General features: G+C 38.6%; 8 protein-coding genes across 12 annotated transcripts in view; 3 read left to right on the top strand and 5 right to left on the bottom strand.

Annotated features, from left to right (window-relative positions):
• Positions 1–970: 970 nt before the first annotated feature.
• B4 (imaginal disc development protein B4) overlaps positions 971–24305 on the top strand; it is a 48882-nt gene continuing 25547 nt past the window's right edge. The window contains exons 1-3 of one of the 5 annotated variants that reach the window (XM_017084123.4): positions 971–1165; positions 3328–3567; positions 20012–20131. In XM_017084123.4, the coding sequence (XP_016939612.3) occupies positions 3549–3567; positions 20012–20131 (139 nt within the window). In that variant the 5' untranslated portion in view covers positions 971–1165; positions 3328–3548. Of the gene's footprint in view, positions 1166–3206; positions 3568–20005; positions 20132–24305 lie in introns of those variants that run through there. The other 4 variants (XM_017084115.4, XM_070994389.1, XM_017084108.4 and 1 more) reach the window with 4 other exon arrangements.
• LOC108017155 (uncharacterized) lies at positions 8255–9169 on the bottom strand. Its single transcript, XM_017084153.4, has one exon. It carries the CDS (start codon positions 9146–9148, stop codon positions 8255–8257), a length of 894 nt encoding a protein of 297 aa, XP_016939642.3. The 5' UTR covers positions 9149–9169.
• Positions 9345–10442, top strand: LOC108017177 (uncharacterized). Its single transcript, XM_017084174.4, has 2 exons — positions 9345–9633; positions 10093–10442. Exons 1-2 carry the CDS (start codon positions 9345–9347, stop codon positions 10407–10409), a joined length of 606 nt encoding a protein of 201 aa, XP_016939663.3. The 3' UTR covers positions 10410–10442.
• Positions 10441–12240, bottom strand: LOC108017166 (uncharacterized). Its single transcript, XM_070994393.1, has 3 exons — positions 12145–12240; positions 11736–12092; positions 10441–10978 (listed from the first exon to the last, which is right to left on the bottom strand). Exons 2-3 carry the CDS (start codon positions 12055–12057, stop codon positions 10491–10493), a joined length of 810 nt encoding a protein of 269 aa, XP_070850494.1. The 5' UTR covers positions 12058–12092; positions 12145–12240; the 3' UTR covers positions 10441–10490.
• On the top strand, positions 18467–19020 carry LOC108017197 (uncharacterized). The gene has a single exon (XM_017084195.3). It carries the CDS (start codon positions 18642–18644, stop codon positions 18993–18995), a length of 354 nt encoding a protein of 117 aa, XP_016939684.1. The 5' UTR covers positions 18467–18641; the 3' UTR covers positions 18996–19020.
• Positions 21543–22312, bottom strand: LOC108014283 (uncharacterized). The gene is made up of 2 exons (XM_017080719.4): positions 21861–22312; positions 21543–21797 (listed from the first exon to the last, which is right to left on the bottom strand). The coding sequence occupies exons 1-2, from the start codon at positions 22248–22250 to the stop codon at positions 21618–21620; spliced, it is 570 nt and encodes a 189-aa protein (XP_016936208.4). The 5' UTR covers positions 22251–22312; the 3' UTR covers positions 21543–21617.
• LOC108013364 (uncharacterized) lies at positions 22433–23020 on the bottom strand. Its single transcript, XM_065866295.2, has 2 exons — positions 22680–23020; positions 22433–22617 (listed from the first exon to the last, which is right to left on the bottom strand). Exons 1-2 carry the CDS (start codon positions 23001–23003, stop codon positions 22453–22455), a joined length of 489 nt encoding a protein of 162 aa, XP_065722367.2. The 5' UTR covers positions 23004–23020; the 3' UTR covers positions 22433–22452.
• LOC108012549 (uncharacterized) lies at positions 23401–24165 on the bottom strand. Its single transcript, XM_017078348.4, has 2 exons — positions 23679–24165; positions 23401–23609 (listed from the first exon to the last, which is right to left on the bottom strand). Exons 1-2 carry the CDS (start codon positions 24054–24056, stop codon positions 23451–23453), a joined length of 537 nt encoding a protein of 178 aa, XP_016933837.3. The 5' UTR covers positions 24057–24165; the 3' UTR covers positions 23401–23450.

Genomic DNA, 24305 nt, shown 5'->3' with positions numbered 1-24305 from the left:
CAACAGTCCAAAGCAGAAACCCCTGCGTTCAAATATCCTATAAGCTCCTTTTAAAACACAAATATCTGTTATTAACCAAAAGCATAAGAACGGTTTTTATTAAATGAACTTTAAGCCCGTTGCAATATTGTTTTTTTTTTGTTTACTGGTAATTCTCTGTTACTTTGGTTTTATAAAACAAATATAATTAACTAACGATTCCATTAAATTATTATTTAATGTTTAGATATTAATTAAGGCCTAACATTGTTTTATACCTAAATTTAGTTTAAATTTAGTTGAATTATGAAGTTCTGTAAAATGCTAAATATATTAATTTTATGTTTATATAAGTCGATTCCATTTTACTCAGGCTAAACATTTTTTCTTATCAATAAGAAATTTGAATCAGCCGCGGAAGTAGTAGAGTATACTGTGTCCCTGGTCCAATTTATCGATAATACCAGTTTGTCAGGTGGCAAATTTTGGCTTTTTAACAGCGCTGCCAGTATTGGTTTTTGGCGCGCAATTGCAACTGAAGCCAATTTTAATTTCAATTTCATTTACGACTTTCAAATCACACATTTAAACGTTTTGGCTTGTACGAATTTGAAAATTAATTTCTCTTTTAAACAGGGGGAATAATGTTTAGCCATAACAGTAGGGTAATGGATAAAAAAATAGATATGCCCCTTTGCATTTGTTCAGATTAATTGAAAATAAATCCTTGTTTTATTAATTTAATAAAGGAATGTTTTTGCTGAAGTATTTTGTAATTATTTCGACGAGCTGCAGCTACTCGGAGACAAAAAAGTCTCCCTTAGTAAAACTGAGCAATAACTAACTACACCTGTCATTAAAGTGTCAGCCCTTTTGAACTGCGCGCGCACTTCTTCAAGTTCATCGGGACCATCTGGATTTTTTAGTGATAAATACCCAAGGGGGGCCTTGACTCGTGTCACCTGGCAACACTGCCCCAGATGCTCTTCGTTTGTTGTTGCGGGTGGACGTGCTTGGACGTGCTCGCTCTCTCTCTCCGTTACCGTTACCTCCGCGTTTGCGTATCCGTATCCGTGTGTCTGTCCGCGTTCCCCGTCCGCGTGTGGGTGTGTAGGTGTTAGTGCGAATGTGTGTGTCGCTTTGGTCGCGTGTCGCCGCTTTCATGTAAACGAAGATTGTGCAAAAGGTAAACGCCAAACGGTGGCAACAACAGTGAATGATAAACAGAAGCGAAACAGCAACAACAAAAAAAAAACAGCGAGCAAACAAAAGTTGTGAAATACTTTTTTGTTGTTGTTTTATTTATTTTGCTCTGGTCTGGTGGCAAGTGGCAAAAGCTATAAAAAAAGAATTTCCAACAAAAACTGGTTTACTGCGAGACCAAGGAGACCCACAGAGAGAATGAGAAGAGCGAGAACACATTTACTGCAAATGCGAATTTAGAATCGCATCGGCTGCCGCACAGTGGTCACTTCTAAACTTGCCCCACTGTGCGCCTAGAACTTGTTTTCTGCTTCTTCTTCTTTCTGCTCCCCCCTTTCCCCACTACCCTTCTTCCCTGCTCCTTTCATTGGCTGTTTTAGAATGCATATATTGTTTATGGGAATCTCACATGCAGCGCCCCGAAATCAATACGAAAAAACAGTTTTCCCCGAAAGAGCCGTTACTTTTCGGGAAAACCCCCGTTCCATTCTGCTGCCACAGAAATCAGCTGGCTCTGCAGTCAGCGCAGCTCTGCCGACGTCGGCAGAGGAGGGACTGCGTCGGGCGCCTAGCAACAGCGGTTAACCTCCGATTCCAGGGACGGTTCAGAGTTGGGCGCCTAAAATCTTATCGGGTTATGGTTATGTAAGGTGGAATTTGTCAACCGGAAGTTTTTTACCCTTAAAATGTAATTAATACACTTACATGAAGGGTTGTTTCAATAATGATTATAGTCATCTTAAAGCTAAGCAAATATCAGGGATGCCACTGATATATCTTCCACCCTAATTTGAACTCAATGTGCATGGCTTGGAAGATACTTGGTTAGCACCCTCGTATAACTTTTATTTTGACTTTTTATAGTTGTTACATACATAAAACAAAAGAAATTTCTCAAGTGTCAATAGGTTGTTTTCCCAGATTACTTATTATGAGTCTAAAAATGGGAAAGATCATTCTGTAGCATGATTTTATCTTATCTTAGAAATACTATATGTGAATAGCTCTTGTACTTAGTTTTCAATATATCTAAAATCGACTTTATAATGTATATCCATATTGGAAAGGGCTTCTGCTTAGTTTTTAACTCTGGCTTGTCTATAAAATCATCATAAGTTATATAGCTAATCAGAGAAATATTTGCAATGTTTTGTTTTTAAATTAGATTTATTTAATTTGAATTATATATTTTCTTGGTAGAAATATTGCAAATTGGTGATATTTTATTTTGGCTCCTACCCTATCCCGAGGTAACTCCGCTACTTTCCTGTACCGCCGTCAGCTGTGCGATCAGTGCGCAGGCGCCACACACGCACACTCACACACTGATGGGGCAGCTACAGGCAGCAGGATGAAGGCAGAAGAAGAAGCGGACCAGCCTGCTGGTTAACTGCCTGACTTTGGCCCGCAAAATTGCATTGCTGGCGTCTCGCTCGCACGCACTTACTTCGGCAGTAATGCCGGAAAATGGGGAAAAGTGTGGGGAAAGCGATGTGGGCCTCGTGCGCGGCTCGAAGTTTCGCAGTTGGCAGTCGGCTTTACATAAGTTGACGTCCGTGGCAGGCGGTACGCTCCTGGAATTCAGTGCCCGGCTGCAGGTCCTTTGCTCAGGTTGTGTGGACGCGCTTTGAGTTTTCAGTTTTTCCGGGGGAGATCAGCTGCTGGCGCTTTGCAACTGGTTCGGATTTTTCTATTTTTCTTTCCTGATTTATTAAACTTTTCATCAGTTCTTTTTTTTTCCCCCGTTTTATTTGTTCTGCCCGCAAACCGGCTGGAAATGGCCAAAAGGTTCGTCGACAGTTTTGTGTTTTTTCAGCTGTTCGGCTGTTTGGGGAAAAAAGTGGTTAGACCTCTTTTTTTATTACACTTTAATTTGGATTTTTTATCCATTATTTATCTCATTTCTCAACTATTGCTATTTGCCGCCTGCGTGGGCCACTTTCAAAAGCTTTTTTTTGCGGGGCTTCCGTCGATTAATTTTGGTTTTATTTATTTATTTATTTCGTTTTCGACGAATCATAAAGCCAAAAAACTTGATTTGTGCGCACGGCCAGCAGTAAATCACTTTAACAATATCAATTCGGTCGTAAAACCGTTTGAAAAAACACGTCTATAACGAATTTATCCATATACAAAACCATGCAGCCGAAGTGTTAATCGAGAAACTACAACAAAGACGGTGAAAACAACATGTGAGGCGGCTTAAAAAGTTAACTCTGCCAGTCGAAAAGATGGCCGCCAGGATGTGCAGCATCGTTCCCATCGTCATCATCTAGATTTTAGATGCAGCAGCAGCACTCACAGATACACACGCACACCAATGCAGCCGCTGGCAGCCAGACACTCGCACACCAATACCAATACCGATGCCAGCCCCTCTTAAAGGTGAGTCGCACTTAAAGTTTTACATTTTAAATACCCTGCAGTCGTAAAATTGGGTGAACCAAGAGTCCCTTGAATTTCTGGAGCCGAGTGTGAAAAGATTGCAATCTTAACTATCGTAACTTTGACCTCTACTGTTACTTAAAAGTTATAATTAGTTTGTAAGGCTTGGTAAGGGTTCTAAGTTACTAAAATCATTTCTACATAAGCTATGATATGACTTAACTTAACATAATCTTAATATGATATGACTTAACTTAACAAAAATCAATAAAAATAATTAAAACCAGACGATAACCGTTTATTTTGGAATTTCTATTATTTTGTCGGTAAACAGAATAAATAGTTTCAATGTAATTATAATTATCAAAAGGTTCCCAAAATGGAAACTTTACGTCATCGAAAATAATAGCTTTCTGCTTATCTGTCGTAAAAAACATTTCTGCATGGTCATTAAACACATCGGATAGGTATTGTCTAGGGAAATTATTTGAATTTCTTTTTAAGTAATAGGGCTTGGTTATTAATAGTAAGTTATAATAGTTTTGAGAACAAGATAAGATTGCATATCTCATTTATGGATCTTTAATGGGCTTCCAGTAAATAGCTTATACGATAAATAAGGTGTAAATTAAAAAGACATATTTTATGGTATCTTTAAAAGTCTGGATCCCTCAAAGACTTTTTGCACATGAAAAGCTTGAATAAAAATTTGTTTTTTGTTCGCCATCAATCCGATTATGAGCAATTCTTTGCCCTTCCTGCTCCTTTTTAAGATAATCTTCAATAAATATATGTGTGCGGGCAAATGTATTTTGAAACCTTCGTCTATCAAGCCTTGTGAAATGTCCAATCAAGACGAGAATCGCATGATGAATGACCTCAGCATTCCCATCAATCTTACACAATTGTCCCCCCTCTCGCCTGCCAGCGAATTTTTGCTTGAATTTCTTTGATATTTGGCGACTACAATCCGTTTGTCTTTCGTGAGTTGATTTTTTGAGCTTGCGTGCTTAGAGCATCTCAAAGTCTAACATTTCTCTTTTGGTTTTAGTTGGCAAGCAAAAAAAAAAGGGGAAAAAATACCAAGCGCGAATTTTTATAACCGCTTGGAGTCGGAATTGGAATCGGATTTGAACCCGGGACGAAGCTGGGGATTGCTGGCCAGAGGAGAGTTCAAACCGAGGGCTGTCTTTTTTGTACTCCTTTGGCTTTTTTTTTTGGTTTTGGTCGCGAGCCCATTGAAAAAAGCTCGTCAAACCAGTCGCCGCCGTTTGTGTTTTGTTTTTGCTCTTTGCTGGCTGTTTGTTTCCTAGGCCTGGGCAAACTGGCCCCCGTTGATGACTTTTTACATAGACGCTGCTGTTGGCCCGAAGAGATACCGACTGAGATACGAGAGCCAGAAAACCCAGACTCAACTAACAACAGACAAAACATACACGTATCTAAACTTGTTTGAAACGTGTTACATTTTAAGAACGTTCGCCGCAAGCGGCAAGTGGCAATAATCCTTTCAAACTTGACAGTGCTGCCATGTTTGAGAACGCGAAGGGCCTGTGTGCCCCAGTGGGAGTGGCATGGATTCATGGATTCTCGCCACTTTTTTTAGTTTTCTTTTTTTTTTTAAGCTAGCATGTGTATCGATGTATCTATGTATCCGTATCTCTATATGCTGGCTGTCAGTCTTTTTGCCTCTGCAGACATTTTGGCTGCCTTTGTTGCTATCATAATGTTTTTTTTTTCAGCACACGGTTGTTCTCCTTTTCTCCCGAAATCCCACACAAAATGGTCATAAAGAATGGACGAGGGAAAAAAAAGTGAAATTGATATTTTCGCACAAATTGCCGTTAACAAGGATTGGTAGATGAAGGGGGTGCTTGGAAGCTAGGCAACGAAAAATTTGCCTGTCAAAATTCGGTTGAAAATATGCAGCAAAAATGAAATGGGGTAAGAAAAAAAACTACGGCTAGGTGCAAACGGGAAATTGTTTACCGTGGTTCCAAAATGATGTAATTTCGCGTGTTCGTGCAATTCAATTTCCTGCCAGCGGAAGCCCGTGTCGCTCTGTTCGCCCATTGAAGTCAAACATTCATTCCCGACCCCATCATCAGCCTCCTCCCTTAACAGTGGACTCCCAACCCCACCCTCAAGCACCCAGTTTAAAATATTGTCCAAAAATTGTTTGGCAATTCCAGTCGTTTTTTTTTCTACACCCGCTCCCCAAAACTTTAATTGTCCCCCAACCAAACTTCGTTGAGCATACAGTGCCAGAAAAATGGGAAGATATTTGTGTGCATATGTATATTGGGGACTACAACAAACATGTATTATGTAAAATTCAATTTAGCTGAATTTGTGCTATCTTAACAGCTCATCCGTTCTGGACAGCAGTCTCCCCTCCGAAGAGTCAATAAAATTAAGCGTATATCTTTTGGAAAGGCAGGGTAGTTCTAAACTTGACGTCGATTACTAAACGATCAACTTGCATATAAGAAAAATTAAAAAAAATATTTTTTATAAGGAGAATGCCAGTCTATGTATCATCTGAATACCAAAATATAGCAATATATACTTAACAAGGAAGAACGCTATAGTCGAGTACCTCGACTATCAGATACCCGTTACTCAAAGGGAAAAGGAGATATGCAAGCAGCAAAGCGAAAATAAAAAGCGGTAGACAGATTTAAGCGTTATGGGCGTTAGAGTGGGCGTGGCAAATTTATTTTTGGATCAATCGATAGGTATTGACGACACCAATACATTTCAGTTCAAATTTTTCATCTAGCATCCAAATTGTGGGCGTCACAGGTTTTCGCGGTTTGTGGGCGTTTAAGTGGGCGTGGCAAACTTTAGGTCAATCGATAGGTATTGATGAGAACAATACATTTCAGTTAAAATTTTCTACCTAGCATCAAAACTGTAGGAGTTTCAGTTTTGGGCGGTTTGTGGGCGTTAGAGTGGGCGTGGCAGTCTACTGAAACAAACTTGCGCTGCGTAAGAAGCTCAGGAATCTGTACGCCAAATCTCAATAGCCTAACTCTCATAGTTTCCGAGATCTCAGCGTTCATCCGGACAGACAGACGGACAGACGGACAGACGGTCAGACGGACAGACGGACAGACGGACAGACGGACAGACGGACATGGCTAGATCGACTCGGCTAGTGATCCTGATCAAGAATATATATACTTTATGGGGTCGGAAACGCTTCCTTCTGCCTGTTACATACTTTCCGACGAATCTAGTATACCCTTTTACTCTACGAGTAACGGGTATAAAAACATATTAAAAGTTTGATAAGAAATGTTTAAGTTTTAGTGTATATCTTTGGATAGGGCAATAAAATCTTTAAGTTTAACGAGTCCTTAAGTTATAGTAGGTTTCAGAAGTAATTTTCGAGTAACATATTTTTGTATACCATAAAATATCTAACAATCGACTAAGAAAACCCCAAATATCTTCCAGAAGTGCATTTGAAGTTCGCTATTTATTTGGGTATATAATTTCCAAAGAATATTTGCCATATTTCTCATAAATAAATTATATTGAAAAGACGTACCCCCGGTCAGTGGCTGCCTCTGTAGCCCGCTGGCTTTCGTTTTGGCCGGGCCTGGCGGGCCTGGCGGGCATTGCCTATATTAACAATAATTCCTTTGTGCCCGGGCATCTTGCCAAAAAGTTGGCGACCGCCTGCTCCTGGCACAGCAGGCGACGAACGTTTTGTGGCCAATTTCCCGTACCCAAAGGCCGACTTTTTGTGTGACCCATTGTCAAGTCAAGTCAAGCCGGACAAGGCCTACTCTCGACCATTTTTCCCACTCGGCCACCCTCGCAATATGTACCCTCGTAGTATGACGTTTTGTCTAGAGTTAAATTCAAAAGTTTGCGAGAAAAAAGGCAGTACCAATGCGGCAGCGGGGTGAGCGAACTGCAAACTTTGGAGTCCATGACAACCAGTAAGACTGCTGGAAAGACCATTGATTGAACCTGGTCATGCGGTTTGTTTGGATTTCTTAAGTTGCGCCATCCGACCTTCTTCGAGGTTGCTAAAAATAGTCAGAAAACGTGCTATCTATGGAATGAGCATTTAAGACTTTTTTACTACATGTATTACAACACAAACTTTGGTCTAACAAAGGAAGTATAAGGAGTATAATGTCAGACAATAAAGTTATGAAAACATTTTCGAATATGAAAAGGATATATGTTTACTGGTTTGAATAGGGGAATGTATGGATTTTTAAATTAGGGAATCTTAAGGTTGCATGCTTTACAGAGAGAAATATCCAAGAACATTGTTCTTGAATTGAAAACATTCGTTCTTAAAAACCGTCTAAGTACATTTTGGTATCAATATTATAACGAAATGGTGAGAAGAGAAAAGTTAAATTGAGTTTCTTTAACAACTTTTTGATAAGTATACACTAAGGACTGAACTAATAGTTTATTTGTACATACAATGTACTTAAATACCGCCAATTCAACTTAATTCGAGCAAAATAAAAACATGTTCAGATGAGAACGTCAGAATTTTCTTTGTGTATTAACGGCACACAATTTTTTCTGATAAGTGTAATAAAATTTAAGGTTTCTTTTTTATGGCTTATATATATATATATATGGCTAATATCCGATTTGAATCAATAACCTCCGTATACCCATACCAAAATAAAACTCAAAACCAATTGGGCTACATAAATTTCTGTTGGTTACTATTGTAGATATAGTAGTAACCCCCGTTGAACCTCAGAGTGGCCAGTTCGTAGTGCGAGGTGCCACTGACTGGACTGGCAGCCACTCGCACAGGTGATGCGGTGAAGCTGAGGGTTCGGTAGAAAAAGGCGGTGAGGAAGCTGCAACTGACCACGAAGGCCACAAAGAAGCCCAGACAGAAGACACAGTCCTTGTTGACCTGCAGGCACAGGCAGAAGGCTCCAAAACAATCGCCAATTGAGCGACCAATTCGTGCACATATCGTTTGCCGAAGCTGGGGAGGATTGGGCGGTAGATTGTTGCCATTGATGGTGATCGTATGCTGGGATCTTTCGCAAGGCGCTCGGTTTCGATCTGTTCTCAGGGTGGTCAGGTCCAAACGGAATCGTCGTGGTTGTGATATTACCTCAGCCGTCTGGGTTCCCAGTTCGGAGTATTGCGGAATTGGTAGGAAAACAGCCGGACGGCATTCCTGGCGCCCTTCAATGCCATCCACATTGCGGGAGAAGCAATAGAGCAGTACATTATGCAACTGCTTAGGGGTTTCTACCCTGATGGGGATAGATATCTTGCTCTGAAGATCCTCAGTTACCAGATTATTTCTCTGGTCTGCGGACTGGCCACTCGTACTGGGCGCATCATCTATATTGAAAGTCACACGCTTGCCCACCATTTGATCCGAACTCGATGGAGACTTAAGCTGGTCAGAACTCACAGGAGCCTCCGTCTCAGTGGCGCCTAAATTCGCATCTGGCAGATACACAACATGGGCGTTTTCAGCGGCTGGTGGCATATTTATGATCACTTGATCTTGAGAATCCGACGATGACAGGCTTTCGCCCTCATCGTTCTTATATTTTTTTTTATTCATTTCTTTATTTTTTGTGCTTTCAAAAACTGGGAATTTTCTGTATGATGTGCGGATACCAAAACTGAAAGCTGAATTTACTTCCGGTGTGATAGTTGTCAACGCTCGTGTCGTATGGCCGAAATTATGTTGGCTTCAGTTGGTTGTAAAACATTTTTCGAAACTTTTCAAAATTTGATCTGTGGACGCTATAGACTCCATGGCGTGCAGGGAGCCACCACAGACTGCGATCGTCATTAACTTGCTGATTGGCGATTTGGTTCAGGATGCCGTTAATGAGCCGCTCAAGCTATCGGAGCAGAAGAACACCTGCCAGCGGCTCTTCGACATTTTGGGCTTTCAGGCCGACGAATGTTTTGAGGACGTGGAAGGCAGTGATGTGGCCATAACACCCAGTTCGAGCACCCTCCAGACCACTTCAAAATCGCGCCCAGCCGAGGCCAAGAAAAGGAATTGGTATGGTTGGATGTCCAAGGCATTGGCAGAAGGTAAGAACTTGAATTTCAATGTAGGGTCCTTAAAATCGGTTGTTCTTTGAGCAGTAGATATAAAAATGTTAGCATTGATTAATAATTTTGGTGGCACCTTTTCGTATTTGATGTCTTTAACAACTTTTAAGAAAATAAAAACTTTTTCATAACTTCTTAATCTTTTTTAATAAATTCCCCAAAAAAGACTTTGATTTTAAAGATAAAGATTAGATATAAATTTGAATTTCATTACTATGAATGTATATCTGCGGTCGGCAATTTTATCACTTATGTGAGTGAGTAATTTGCGTGGTGAAGCTTTTCGCTATGTTGTACACTGTTTGTGTGGCGGCAGAGAACAAGCAGAGCTGTTTCCGATGCCCGCTTTTCGGCAAGCTTTAGAGCTAATGTTTCTAGTTTATTTTTTCTTTTACTTCTGTTAAATCAAAGAACTCTGATAGATTTTAAAACCCACAGAAAATTCCGAAGACGACGTTGAGATCTTCAGGAAGGATGGAAGTGATGGGCAGAAAAGTATCCACTCGATCGGAGTGCAAACGGAGCAGCCGCGTCGACGGCTCAGATCGTGTCCTGTGGACTTTGCCCCAACTCTTGCACCCTGCGAACTGACGCGCCACACGGTTTTCATCGATGCTATTTCAGTGCCAATACCGAATGTACTCAATCGACCGCCGTTAGCCGATCGCTTTTGCTATATGTTGACCGATTTTGCATCGGCGCTATATTGTAGTCTCGCCATCATGTGTTGTTGCACCCCCAATATGTTGAGATAAATTCTAAAGACAACGGGCCTCTAATATTCCAAATAGCCAGTGGTTTTATTTAATTAATCGAGATCGAAACTAAATCTTTTATCACAACAGTTTGGGCTGAGGCCCGCGCACCAAGCTGCGCTTCAAGTCGATCTGCTGGTTGACATTGGTGTGCAAGAAGCCATAGAAGTGGCTCAACAACAAGTAAAGGCACCACATGCACAGGGCAATGAAGAGGGCAAAGGTTATATTCTCGCCAATCAAATAGGCGCCGGCGACTATCGTATCCCTAGTCTGCACAAGGACGTGCCACATCCTTTGTCGCAGCGGGGCCCTCTGCATATCCGTGGCCGAGGTCACTGACTCCACCTCAATGTGGATCGTGTGCTGCAGGACCTTGCTTGGATTTTCCCTTTCCGGATCAACAGTTCTGCCCATGGCGGCCAACTTGTCCTCCAAGTCGGTACCCTCGGCTTGTTTCTGGTCCACGGCACTCCAAGAAGTCTGACTGCTCACCTCACAAGAGGGTTTCAACGTAACATCCGATAGTTGAGTGAGACTCGATGCTCTCTGCTCCAAATTTTCATCTTCTATAAAGATCAAATAAATTAAGTCTACTTGTGTTGGATTTTAATTGATACTTTGAAATCAAAGGATGCCAACAAACAAATAAATTTATTTGAAACGTTTAAGGATGGGACTTTATCTCAATGTCATGTTAAGGTCATAGTATCTAATCTTCAGGAGAAAGTTAGCATGAACTTATATTGTTGGGCAAGACAAATTCGTTTTCTCAATCTGATCTTAATTTTACGAACGGAAACTCTGCAGATTCTTTTATCAGAAGATTTAATGTTAATGTTTTGTCGACCGAAAATATTAACTAGAACATTTCCTCCAGTTAAGAGTTTTCAGTCAGAAAAACACTAACGTGATATTTATACTAAATGTTTCCCGAAACATTTTTTAACTCCACGACAAAAGTTAACATGACACTGTAAAATTGGGCCCTTAATCTTCAATTAAATATATATATTACAACTATTTTAAACATAATTTGATATCTTTAGTTCATTATGAAATTGTTGTGTGCTTTTGTTTAGAAAATTGTTGTTTTGGCATCGTGAATAAAGAGCCCAACTTAGAGAGCGCTAGTAAAAATATTTTAATAATAAAATGAATTATGATTCTGCAGTGAAAAGTCTACGCAGCTAAATGAATGAGAGCCGTAAAGAAAAACGGTCGATTGCGCGAGTTAATTAAAGATGTCTTTCTGGTTGGACCTTTGTGACCAGGTTCTTTGTTTCCTTACAACAATAGGGGTGCAAATAATGGAACGCATCTCACCTGCCTTCAAAGCTAATTGCTCGGATAGGACTCGCTTCAGCCGGAAAGGAACCCCAACATGATGCACGTGCTCGCTGTCCAGGAGTTTGGTGTAGTCCTCGAACAAATTAAGAAGCTCGGTGAAGCGCTTGCTGATCTGTCTATGACTCAGATGGATCTCTTTTAGGTAGCCGGGAATCGGGTTATTAGGAACCTGGCCATCCTTATTCTCAATGTTCCAGCCAATAGGTGGAGCTTCATTTTCATTTCCGAAATTGTTTTTCACTTGTGCAATTACGGGAGAGCTATCATCTCCAGAGGCATCACTCTTTGGACTCAGCATGTGGAGGTCTTTTAGTCGGATTTAGTGTGTTTTTACTGTGAAAATCATTAGTGTGAGAGTATAAAGTGAGTTAAATTTATTTCCTACCAATCGTGTCATTTCAAAACCCGTCTGTCCGAATTTGTATAGCCAAAGGGTTGCTTTATCTGCCTCAAACGACCCTGACAGCCCTGCAATTGAGCCTCGTTGGCCAGTGGATAATTTTTGCGCTAAATTAAGCAATTTCCTATCCTGTCTGGCCGGCAGGTCCAAAGGCTTCTGTCCATCGACACTTCAGGGTCGAATCTCGTCTATGGATTTCCCTGTCTAAAATGACAATTATGACGGTCTACTGCACTAATGTTATTTTGCATAAGTGCATTTTAAGAACCAAACCAAAGCAGGGGGCTGCTCTGAAAATGAGTTTGCATTTGCCAGGTGAGAAAGGTAGGAGAAATAAAAGAAGTACTGAAAAATTACAGTCCATAACCTTATAAAAAAATCTTCCTTTCTATCATTATTTTTTAAAATTAATATTAAATTTAATGATAAGTCCTAACATTTGTTTTTTAAGATATTTGCAATTAAAATGTAATATTTAACCTTTGGAAAAAACTTCTGTAACGTCAAAGTTTAAGTTATTCATTGAATTCCACACCCATTTTTATATTCATTACTTTCTTTAATGTCCAAGCACAATAAATTGTTGAAAATAAAAACTTTTGATCCTGGCCACCCATAAACTGTTATTTTATTATCTGATATATATTTTTTTCATATTCGCTTTAGAGCCAAACTCATCCCCCAGATTTAAACCACAATTTCCGTTCAATGGCAAAAAGCTGTCTCCGTATATTTCATAATTTGTTCGAGGGAAACTTTTCGATGAAACTCTATTAAAGGCAGGGACATAATAAATTCATGGAATATCTCGAGTTGGCTGCTAAAGCATTGGGGGATATATATATATATGTATGTATGGCATGTGGACAGTACGCACATTTGTTGGGGGTAAAAATTGTGGAGAGTGGGTGACTACCTATAGTAAGTCCTCTTGCGTCCAGTGCGCACCTGCTACTCAGTGGTCGTGTTTTCATTTCTTTTTTTTTTTTTTGGTAGGGGGTGGGATGCATCTTTTGCCCCAGCCATTGTTATCATTTAAAAGGCTTAAGTGCGCCGAAGATTTATATTTATATATTTGAAAGGACAGGCAGTGGGAATCTCAGTGTCCCTGCGACGAGAAAATAAGATAAACGTACACTTTATTGATTTTCCACTCGCATGTGCCGGCCAGTGTGTTTGCCTTTGGATGCTGTTGATGCTCTGTTGCCATGGACTGCATTCTCTGCCACAGCTTTTGCCCTTCTGTGGCGCAGTTTTGTCGCCTGCCCCAAAAAAGAAGGGGAGTTGGCAGCGGGATATGCATGGTGTGTAGGGTGTATGGGTTGTGCGGGGTGTATATATGGTGTGGGTGTACAGAGTGGGCTTAACTGGGCAGCCAACGCCTGCGCTTGATTCATTTGCCAGTTGATTGGTGTTTGTGCGAAAGTGTTGAAGCAGAACAACTGGGATTGAGTGGCCGCCATCCTTTATCCTCCAGCCTCACCCCTTGGGCTGTATGGTAAGCTTTATTTGTGCTGCCTACTTTGAGGCTGCACCGAGGGGCTCACAAATCGATCGTGCTGTCGGTTTCATATATTGGATTTCAACAAAGCCCATTTCGCAAATGCGTTTCATCAAAAGCCGCTCGGCTTTAAGAAGATTACTTTAATCTCCGTCCATTAAAATTATAATTTTTCAAAATGAGAAAAGATACATTTATTTGTAAATTTAAAAAAAAACCCTAAAACGGTGTTTTAGTATTCGAAAAAGTTACCACATTTGGAGAAAAGAAGACTTTGAACATATAAGGTAGTCTTAAATACTTATTTTCCTTAAATTAATAAAAAAAAAATATTTTAAATGTATTAACTGGCTGAATTTTTATAAGGCCATGCCAACCTTAAGAAAATGTTCTATAGATAGATATGGGTCCCAAGGGTTTAACGATGTTACAAATATAAAACAATTTTTTTTAATTATTATTATTTATTTTAATAATTATTTAGGAATAATGTTGGGATATTACAAATAAGTTGTAGTGTCTTAAACACACTTATTTTTCCAAGACAATCTTTTCGGTGTTATGTAAATCTCACAACCTACAACGTATGTTGAACCCCACTAACATAATTGCTGTTCTCATTTGAAATTATCGTTAATTAAATTCGCACCCTTTGTCTTCTTGTACGTTGTTCCCATATTTTTTGGCAACCTTCCTGATTACGCTGTCTAAAATTGTGTCGGCATCTCTTTTTTTTTGGATTTATGAGGTGTTGCTGATTATTCTCGGTGCCGCACGATAAATATGCATATATATATATATATATATATAAATCTATATAGCCCAAATGGTGCAACTGGGCAAATATAGTAGGCGTCTAACCGTTGCCAAAAGTTCCAGTCTTGGCCAGCTCGTAAATAATATTTGTTTAGAGATATTTTTGCCTTAATGCTTGTTTGTTTCCTATTACTCTGGGCCGGCTCGTTTATCATCTTGGCCAAAGCCTGCAGTTTGGGAGGCTGCAGGAGCAAAAAGGACTTGCGAGTGGCCCAGCATGCATTCAATTAGCGCCTGGCAAGAATCGGATTTTCGTCGTGCCATATAATCATAAGGCTCATAATTTCCCAAGTTTCTTTTTGAAATATTGGTCAAGATCGTCGCATAGTTAAATTTAAGTTTGCAAGTTGTTTTTGGAGATTCAATTTATTAAACTGAAAACTATAAAGACTAAAACCATAATCAAAGTATGTGTGAACAGTTCATAATTTTTTTAATAACTTTATTAGTACATTTTTTATGAATTTTTAAAGTCAAACCAAAGCTCACTGATACACGTTTATACTGATTTCTGCTGACATCTCTAGCCAGTACTGTGATGTTGTGGAAGAAGGAGGTCCATTCTGTTATACAAACAAAATAGAAGTTGATGTCACACTCACTTACACCTGCCAGGGTCTTCAAAGCGTTGTCAAACGCTTGCCACTCTTGTCTATGGCAAGAGGTAAGTGAAATTTCCGGGTGAATCCCCAGCCAGGATCCCCTCCGATTCCCCATCCTTGTGGCAATCAGTAGCTGGCTATTTTCTCACCTGGCCACTTGGCGCTTATACATGGCCCGCTGCTGGTTAGTTGGCATTTAATGGCATTTGACACTCTTCACGGTGTCTGCAAGCAAAAACATCACGAGCAAATACAAAATAGAAGGAAAAAAACGGGTAAGAACGTTAAATTGTCGAGTAACCCGACCGTAAAATACCCGGCACTTGGTTCGTTAGAGAATTGCCTACTATTTGGAGTCTTCATTCAGAAAATATTCTACAGGCTATATGAAATGTGATAGTGTAAGGACCAGTGCTGCCATTAAAAAAGTACAGATGTGGAATAAAATGGATACCAAGAACAATTCATTTTATTTTAAAACGCAGAAAGCAGGATATAATATAAACAGAGTTCCTCTGACTATATCTTTAAAAAAAATAAAAAGTCTTTGCTGAAAAAGGTTAGAAAAGGCAACCCTGGTAAAGACAAATTACATTTCTTGTTCTTATGATGCTGGAATGTTAAAAAAAACATGATGCTATTCTCTTTATTAGTTTTCCTTTTTTTTTAAAGAACTTGCTCACTTACCTGCAGTAAGAAATACCTGTGACTTAAATACAAAAGAGCGAAAAATTATAATAAATAATGTACAGACAACTATTATAATAAATGAAATAAACCATGAAAGTTCTTGAGCTTCTATATACTGTTCCTTTGGAATAAATTTCCTGGATTACAATATACCCGCGGGAATACCGCGTAAAAATAGGATAAGGGAGAGTAAAATAAACGTAATGGAAATATTGCTAAGAAAATCAATAGAAAACGGTAAAGGAGATAGAAGGACAGCAACCAGGCTGCATGGAGCCGGTCGAGCACTCGCCTAATGAAGTTGTCCTTAAATCGGGGAAGGCATCGAAGAACCTCGGTGGCGGGTTAAGAAATAGGAAGCGAGTGCTGGGGGTCCTCAGACAACAGCAATAACAACATCAATGCACTTAATGCTCTTGTTTGCTTAACTTTATTTGATGTCCTGGCCTTGCTTATTTTTCCCATACTCTGCGTTCCATATATGTATGTATCAGCAAAAAGCCACGCAATTTGCCATGGCTTTTGTCTTTTGCCATATGTACAAATTCAGGATATGTAATTTCAAGACAGAAGAAAATTCCGATTAGAGGGCCACTGATTTGAGATTGCTGATTATATCTTTGGAATGTTGCGCTTGAATCTGCAGACATTCGCTTAAATTCAGCCGGTATTAAATGCAATAGAAAACGGATTTTAATGATGTAGGATACAAATCATTTTTAAAATGATTTGCTAAGCCCTCAAGCTCAGGCTTGCAAAGCGTATTTAATTATTCAGCATGTTTATACGTACTCTAAGTTTCGCTGTTATTTTCCTGGCCGGGCTTGTTATTGTTTTTCCAGCGATGACTAAGTTGTTTACAAATGAACGCAGCTTACGCAGCACCAACAGCAGGACAAGGACTTTTCCCTGCCATCCACATGCTGACCCCTGGTTCTCGTAAAAAAATAAAAAATATAAAAAGTAAATGGTAAATGAAGAGAAAGAGGAGGAATTTAATAAAAACAGGACATCAACTTGCTGGTCTCGAGTGTAATGTATTTAGCGTTGGTATATTATAAAGAAAATATTCGCTGTGCGATATGGCTTTTGCCATAGTTGCCTTGCACCGAACACTTGGCTTATTTTGCGGTCAAATTAATGCAGCTGCAGGAGGCAGGACAGCCGGGATGTCTGGAACTCGTTCACGTTGCATGTATTTTTAATTAATTGCAGGCCTACCCCCCATACTCCTCCTTCTTTTCCACCGCATCCGAATGGCATGAGTTGAGTTGGCCTGGCCATCGCATGCCATGTCCTCCCATGTGGTCAGATACGCCCCTCGTCCTTCGTCCTTCGTCCTTCGCCCGTGTCCGTGTGCCCTCCTGTTTTCTTGCCAAGGAACTCCTGATACATTAATAGGTTTATTTCCACTTTTTTGAGTATCCTGCATTGGCATGGCTACTGAAGCCAGAGACGTCGATATCAATTATGGAAGACAGGAATTGATTATTACTTATAACTTAAGTAATTGATTTAAATTAGTTATTGTTTGCGAAAGTCCAATTAGACATTTCAAAGCGCGCTTTATAGAAATTACATTATTGAAATTATTTTAAAGTCTGAAGAAAGCGTTATATTTCCTGGCATTTCTTTTAGCTTTTCCTTAGTCTACTTTTTAGTTATCCGCTGCCATTTTGTCATATATGTGAGATACCAAATGATACCAAGTCTGGACATTATGCCAACACACAAAAAGGATTGAAGAGGCTTCACTGTACTTGCATGTTTCATGTAGAAGTAAGCACAATCTGCATCGGGAACTTTGATAGAGAACCAAGCACATCACAGTCCAATAACACACTAAGGGCTTGATCAGTTTTCCAAAGCTAACCGCTCTGGTGGCGTTATAATTCCCAACTTGTTGTTGCGCTGCTGGGTAACCCAGTTCGATCGATAATCAAGACAGTAATTTTTCTCCTAATGATTGTAGTCGCCCGCATGAAACATGTACAGTGAAGCCTCATTGCTTCTTTTGTGTGTTGGCATTAAGTCGAGACTAAGACTCGACATGACCTTGAGTTGGCTAAAACTCCTTTCTCTTTTTAAAAATTTCAAAATGAGGCACTGAGAAAAACTTTTTGTCTTCATTAACAAACATTTTTCTTTTTGTGATGAAACAAACAGGGGATAGTTGACTGTCCCAATTTGTAAGTGGCGGTCATACAGCGAGATTTGATGATAACAACAAGATTTTTTTACCCGTTTCTATCCGACTATAAAGTTCTTTACTACTGCTATTTTAAAAATTAATTAACAATATTTTTAGATGATTAAATATTTTTGAAAATTACGTGTTTTAAGCATCAGTTTTTAACTTGCAGACCAGCAAGATAAATATTTTCCAAAAATATTTAAACATCTAAAAATATAGTTAGGGATTTGAAAAGTACCAGTAGTAGAGCACTTTAAAGTCGGATAGAAACGGTTAAAAAAAACTTGTTGTTATCATCATTTCTCGCTATATGACCGCAATCCACCGCCACCGCCGCCGTCACAAGCAGCGCTACATCATTTGCGGTTAATTGTAATTAAAGTTCAGTGGTATGCTCCAAAGCACACATGTTGTTGCCCCCTTTCCAATGGCAAAGTTTTCTGCGTGGTGGCCACCGCAAAATACCACACCATCGGATATCCTGTGCGAGCTCAGCATTCCATGTTCATGATGTCACAAGTAAGGCAAACAATTTGAAACAATTCGATACGCAACACACATTGTTGTTTCTCTGCCCACCAGCCAGTCTTCATATGTAATTTTGGCAAACAAAATTCCTGTGACGACAAACGACTTGGACGCCGACTATTATTCCCATAAGCCCCTTCCCAAAAAAACAATGCCGGAAACGAAGACGAAGACGCTCTGCAGCCCCAGCAATGGCCTCGACCAAGAGGACGAGGCCGACGTCATTGCAGCTGCCAATCGCTTGGTCACTCGCACCCGCAGTCCCACCCAGAGCCACCCACAACCACACCCACGCCCACGCCACCCACATCGCCAGCGTCCGCCGCAAGGTCGTCGGGATGCCGCCGGCTTTACGGCCAACCAGGAGGTGCGGCTGAAGGCCGGCGACATGCGCATGGCCCGGATGCAGATCGGTCTCTCCCAGCTGCGCACCGAAATGGAGGAGTCGAGCAAGCAGCTCAGGGATCTCTGCAAGGCGATGCGGGTCGATGTGGATGCTGAGTAAAATCTTGGGACATATCCTTAAACATGCTAGGCAGGATACTTGAAATTTGGAATAATGCAGCTAAGATGGAGGGTCTATGTGGATGCTGAGTATTATTTTTGGAACTATCCTTTAAAATGCTAGGGAGGATACATGAAATTTGGAGTAATGCAAGATGGAACTCTGCAAGGCGATGTGGATGCTGAGAACTATTTTTGGGACTATCCTTAAAAATGCTAGGAAGGATACAAGAAATGTGGAATAATTCAGCTAAGATGGAGGATGTATGGAGCAAGGAAGAATACACGAAATTAATATTACTGAACCTGGGATGGAGTCAAATTTAAATGTTTTTCTTAAAATTTTCGTGTTTAATAAAGTTTTGTAAAGATATCGTAATTTTTTTTACTTACGTTCCCAGGGTCCGTTATGAATTGTAATATAAGACCTTTATTTTGAAAGTTCTGTTGAGATTGCTTGAATATTTTGTATTCCATTTTGGCAAAATTGTATCCAAATGAGTTCATAAAGTTATACTCGTTGTCAAATTTCAATGATATTTATATACTTTGTTGAAAAGAGTGCTATTTTTGTCATTTGAACATTAAAGTCTCAGTACTGTTTTTAAAATGTAAGTCTCAAAAGTATCTTATTTGCGGTCCCTGTTTATAACAGACCTAAAAGTTGTTATTTTTCTAAAATTCGAAAACACATTGCGGCTTTAAATGTATTCCATAGTTAAGAAAAATCGTTGCGTTTCGAAAGGCAATTTTACAAAACACATAAACAAATTATTCTTATTTTTCCTCAAAATTAATAAAACCAATTCTTTTATGCTAAAATGTTTGTTGAAAAACCAAATGTTGCTTATTTGAAAAGTTGTCTGGTAAATGGAATAAGAAATTCTTATTAAGAATTTTAATTTCACAACATCTTTTTAGGGAATTTCTAAGCCTAAAATCTCAAATTCGAACTAAGTAGGATTTCTGACAATCAAAAATACATACTTAAATGTACTCTTAAATTTTTTCTTGCAGGCTGGATGGATTCCAAGTCAAATTCATTTATGAGTTTTAGCATTAAAACTACCGAAGCTCATTCGAAGCCCACCAAAAAGCACTCGGCTGTTGTTCCGCGGAGCCTACAAAAGGATACAGGTAAATACATATACATAAAAGTTGCATTCATATGTTAATAAACCCTGTAAACCCTGCTTTCTCATAATTCCCGACCCCAAATCCGATTCGCACTTGGGAGTTTGGTTGGGGAAAGCGTGATGGCTTGATTTAAATTAAAAATTTATTGCATATTTTTTTGCTCCACCCATCATTGCATATTGCCACGATGTGTGTGGGGGGGCCCAGAAAAAATATAAAAAATGTGCAAGTTTGTATTTAAATTTATATAGACGTGTGTGTGTATAAATTAAATTTGTGTGCGCACAGGGCCAACAACCGGCAACATGCATGAACATGCCATGAACTCGAATTTCCAACGCCAACGGGTTAAGGATGTCCTGGCCGGGGGAAAACTGAAAGATATGTAGGTACATTTGTAGGGTAGAGAGGTGCATATGAAGCGAAGGTATACACATACTCGTCCTGAAAGGCAAAGGAGCTCCACGGTGGGTGCTCTCCGTTGAGTTAAGGGTCTGGCGGTCTGGCACTTCAGCAACCGTTTTGATTACTCGCATGTTTTCGCGTGCAACTAAATTAGCGCACGTGTAATCAAGTTCTTTTCGTTGAAAAACAATGAAAAAATATGGAAAATGTACATTGAAGCTTGTATGAACCTCTCGGAACCCCTGAATCTCCTTCCTCTTTGCGCACAAAATCCCCATCCATTAACCTCTGGCCCCTCGACTCCGGGCTCATATTTTTGTGCCACGTTTGTTGACGGCAGGATGTTTAAACTAAAGTAATTGATGTCCCCTTGGATGACATATTTCACAAAAAGTGGAAATTCGGCAATAAATCATTACATTTATGGTATAAAATATTCAACAGAATGGTTAGGAACATGCTGCATTAGGTTACATATTTTCCCATTGTGTTGAACTTTTCCTTAGCTGCAGTCTCTTTTATTCAAACTAGTCATATTTGCATAAAACGGTAGAAACGCACGTATAATCCATTAATATGAAACTTTAAGTTGTTTTTTTTAGAAAGAGAGAATAGATGGCGCCCAAGGTGGTACATTAGGAAAACTTGTTTTTATTACAAACATAGTTTGCATACTTTCCGCAAACGTATAACCCTAATAATGTGAGCAATGAGAAATGTATAAAGTAGTAAAAAAAAACAGATGTTGAATTAATTTTCTTTTATCTCTTCACAAAAAAACACCCTTTATCAACCTTGATAAGCAACAGTAAATCTGTTTTTATGAGCAAATCAATATCGTCTACTAATATATCACATCTGTTGCAATATGAAGATGATAAAATTAGCACATGTTGTAATCAGAGGACAAAAATACACCATAAAAGCAAATATTTCTCATAGATTTTCTGTTCCTTATGAAGGTTGAACCAATATTTTAATTTTTTATATTCTTTTTTTAAAAGAAAACACATTGACTGCATTGGTATATAACCTTCAACTAAGCAAATGTAGCTAAGTTTGTAGTTTTATTTATAATCCATTATGTTAGGATCTTGAACGGATCTGTTGCATATGGGATAATTTTTCCGCTTGCGGTGATTCTAGCTCTCAATTTCCTATTTATTATATACTCGATTAAGGATCGAAAATTGCCAAGTGGTACAAAAGAGGGGAAGTCCTGCTCATCCATGGACATGTTTTTTACTTCATAGTTTACGTGCTGTGGAAGAACATAACATAGATACAATTTTATTTTCTTAACTTTTTTTTTAAAAATACTTACAGCTTTAAAGGGGCACTGAAATTTCACATTTGAATGTTTCTTCAAATTTTTCACATACATATTGAACAAACGGTTTTTGTTAGCATGTTCCAGTATGTAACATCCATCGAACTCAACATCGTACAGTTTCATTTTCTGTTTACTGTTCAGCTTATAAAAATCCAGGGCAGCATGCACACTAATTTCATCAACCGTTCGTGTGAAAGTATGACTCGAGGTCATGTAGGTGCGATTGTTCACGTGGTACACCTCGCAATCAAATTTTTCATAAACATCTCGATCAAGATTAGTTATGTTAACTTGGTCAACGATGACTCGAAAATTTCGATCTTCACTTTTCATACATTTCAGTATGAGAAAGAAGCACCAGGTCCAAAACCAAAAATTCATGACTGCCGTTACAAACGTACTGTTGACTGAATTATTGCCACTGAGTTTATAAAATGAAAAATAATTTTCAAAAAGCCTTTGAATGTTATGGTTCTGTTTTGACACTTTATTGCCCATTAAAATTTATTAAAACAATTCATTTAATTAGTGTACACGGGATGCCATTAGTATCGGTGGACTTTGTTTTGAAATAAACATTTCCTTAACGACCCGATCGACTACGAACTACACGACCATGGATAGTTAATTGAATGGCTTTGCGTTTTTTAGCAAATATAATGCAGTCGGATATAAAGTTCAATTCTGGCGCATAACTGGGTATACGCTTTGAGTTGATCCTAAAACCATTAATGTAAAACCTCTTATTCTTCAAAGAAAGAAAACAATAATCTTTAAAGGCATATATTTTATTAACTTATAATAACTCACCTTTTTAAACGGACATTGCAGGGGAAAATTTGAAACTCGCCGCAGTTCATCGGCAATCATCTTTAGTAAAAACTGTGTTTGTAGAGAATCTAAGACCTGGCAGAAGTCCAATTCCATTGCAGTATAGTTGGTTATGTGTGCGCCTCGTTTCAGGGAAAATACGTAAATGCCTTTGACGTCACTAACATCTTCTGACAAGGCAAACTCTGCAAAGTATGATGATGATCCAGAATCTTTGGATGTTCGATTTAAATGACAGCTAGCATTTTTCACAAGCTCTGGATAATAGGTGGTACACTTAATTTGTGTCATGTATGCTTCCATCTTGTTAAACAAAATATATATTTTTTTTAAAGTTTAATGTTTATGTTAATGTTTTAAGCAATACTTACTCTTGCCCATACAGAGCTTAGAATAATGGTACACAAAATCAGGACAATCGCAGATAAAATGTTTTGAGGTTTCATTTTTGCGAATAAATAGTTTATGACTACATCGAAATGTGAAATTTGGTTAAACCCTGCACTCTTTATGGAAAACGAAAAATAAATAATGAATTTTTGATTGGTTTTGAATTACATGGTAACTCTGTTGCTAATGGCTTTAAAAAAGTTAAATTTGGTTTTTCTATACATAAGCATGAAATGAGGAATTATAATGAAATAATAAAATAAAATAAAATCGGTGATGTATATTGTTGATTGATATATCTCACTTGGTTTTATGCATTGGAACTCGAATTCTTTATTCATAATATCTGGCTTACATTGTTCAAAGTCTATGTGTGACTTTTCCGCGGGTTATTACACGAGATGCAATCGATGATTTGTTTAAATAAAAGTCGCTTAAGCTTCGGAATGTTCCAGAGGGCACAGACGAGGGAAAATCCTGCTCGTCCATATAGAGTCCTTTCAGAGTGTAATTAAAGTTCTGAAGAATAAATATTCTTAATTAAATTCATTGTCTTATGATTGTTTTTTGGTCAAAAGTTGTACGCACCGCTTTGAGTGGACATTGCATGTTGGATTGTTTTTTAAAGTTCTTTGAATACAGATTCAAAAATCGATTTTTATGAAAACTTCCCATAAGAAGGCAAGCATCCAATCGAACATCGTATAACTTCATTGCTGGGCCATTTAGCTTTCTAAAATCCAATGCTGTCCGAACATCAACTTTAACGATTTCGCGATTTAGTAGCATTTGGCAATTTACATAACTGCGATTATCAATTTGTTGAACCTGGCAACCCAACTTTTCGATTGTCTCCTTGTTCAAAATTTTAGTGCTGACATCATCAAGGATTATTTGAAAGTTTCTTTGCGATGCGCTCACACAACTAATAATTAAAAACCACCGTTTCCAAAACAAAGCTCTCATTTTATTGTTATATTGCAATGCTAACTAAAGCTTTATTTAATGATTTTTTGACAATTTGCTGAACAAGTAATTTTGTACGAAGTTTTTCAATTTGTCATTTTCCCTTTTATACCAGCTACCATTAATGCATGTATAATATATAAAATATATTTCTTATCAAATGTTCTGATTAAATTACTAGTTTAAAAAAATAATTAGAAAAAACAATGAAACATTAATATAAGCTGAAATGATATGAAAAATATTCAA

This window comes from Drosophila suzukii, chromosome 2L (assembly GCF_043229965.1).
Source record: "Drosophila suzukii chromosome 2L, CBGP_Dsuzu_IsoJpt1.0, whole genome shotgun sequence".
NCBI classification, from domain to species: domain Eukaryota; kingdom Metazoa; phylum Arthropoda; class Insecta; order Diptera; family Drosophilidae; genus Drosophila; species Drosophila suzukii.
The sequence above is the reverse complement of the archived record's forward strand: the minus strand, read 5'-3'. Positions and strand labels throughout refer to the sequence as shown.

Bases quoted from the DNA above. Each gene is read 5' to 3' on its own strand.
- LOC108017155 (XM_017084153.4), bottom strand. From the start codon at position 9,148: ATGAATAAAAAAAAATATAAGAACGATGAGGGCGAAAGCCTGTCATCG.
- LOC108017177 (XM_017084174.4), top strand. From the start codon at position 9,345: ATGGCGTGCAGGGAGCCACCACAGACTGCGATCGTCATTAACTTGCTG. The intron at 9,634-10,092 runs GTAAGAACTTGA...TAAAACCCACAG, and splicing joins GTCCAAGGCATTGGCAGAAG to AAAATTCCGAAGACGACGTT.
- LOC108017166 (XM_070994393.1), bottom strand. From the start codon at position 12,057: ATGCTGAGTCCAAAGAGTGATGCCTCTGGAGATGATAGCTCTCCCGTA. The intron at 10,979-11,735 runs GTGAGATGCGTT...TGATCTTTATAG, and splicing joins GCAATTAGCTTTGAAGGCAG to AAGATGAAAATTTGGAGCAG.
- LOC108017197 (XM_017084195.3), top strand. From the start codon at position 18,642: ATGCCGGAAACGAAGACGAAGACGCTCTGCAGCCCCAGCAATGGCCTC.
- LOC108014283 (XM_017080719.4), bottom strand. From the start codon at position 22,250: ATGAATTTTTGGTTTTGGACCTGGTGCTTCTTTCTCATACTGAAATGT. The intron at 21,798-21,860 runs GTAAGTATTTTT...GTTCTTCCACAG, and splicing joins TTCAGTGCCCCTTTAAAGCT to CACGTAAACTATGAAGTAAA.
- LOC108013364 (XM_065866295.2), bottom strand. From the start codon at position 23,003: ATGGAAGCATACATGACACAAATTAAGTGTACCACCTATTATCCAGAG. The intron at 22,618-22,679 runs GTGAGTTATTAT...CTTTCTTTGAAG, and splicing joins TGCAATGTCCGTTTAAAAAG to AATAAGAGGTTTTACATTAA.
- LOC108012549 (XM_017078348.4), bottom strand. From the start codon at position 24,056: ATGAGAGCTTTGTTTTGGAAACGGTGGTTTTTAATTATTAGTTGTGTG. The intron at 23,610-23,678 runs GTGCGTACAACT...TTTATTCTTCAG, and splicing joins TGCAATGTCCACTCAAAGCG to AACTTTAATTACACTCTGAA.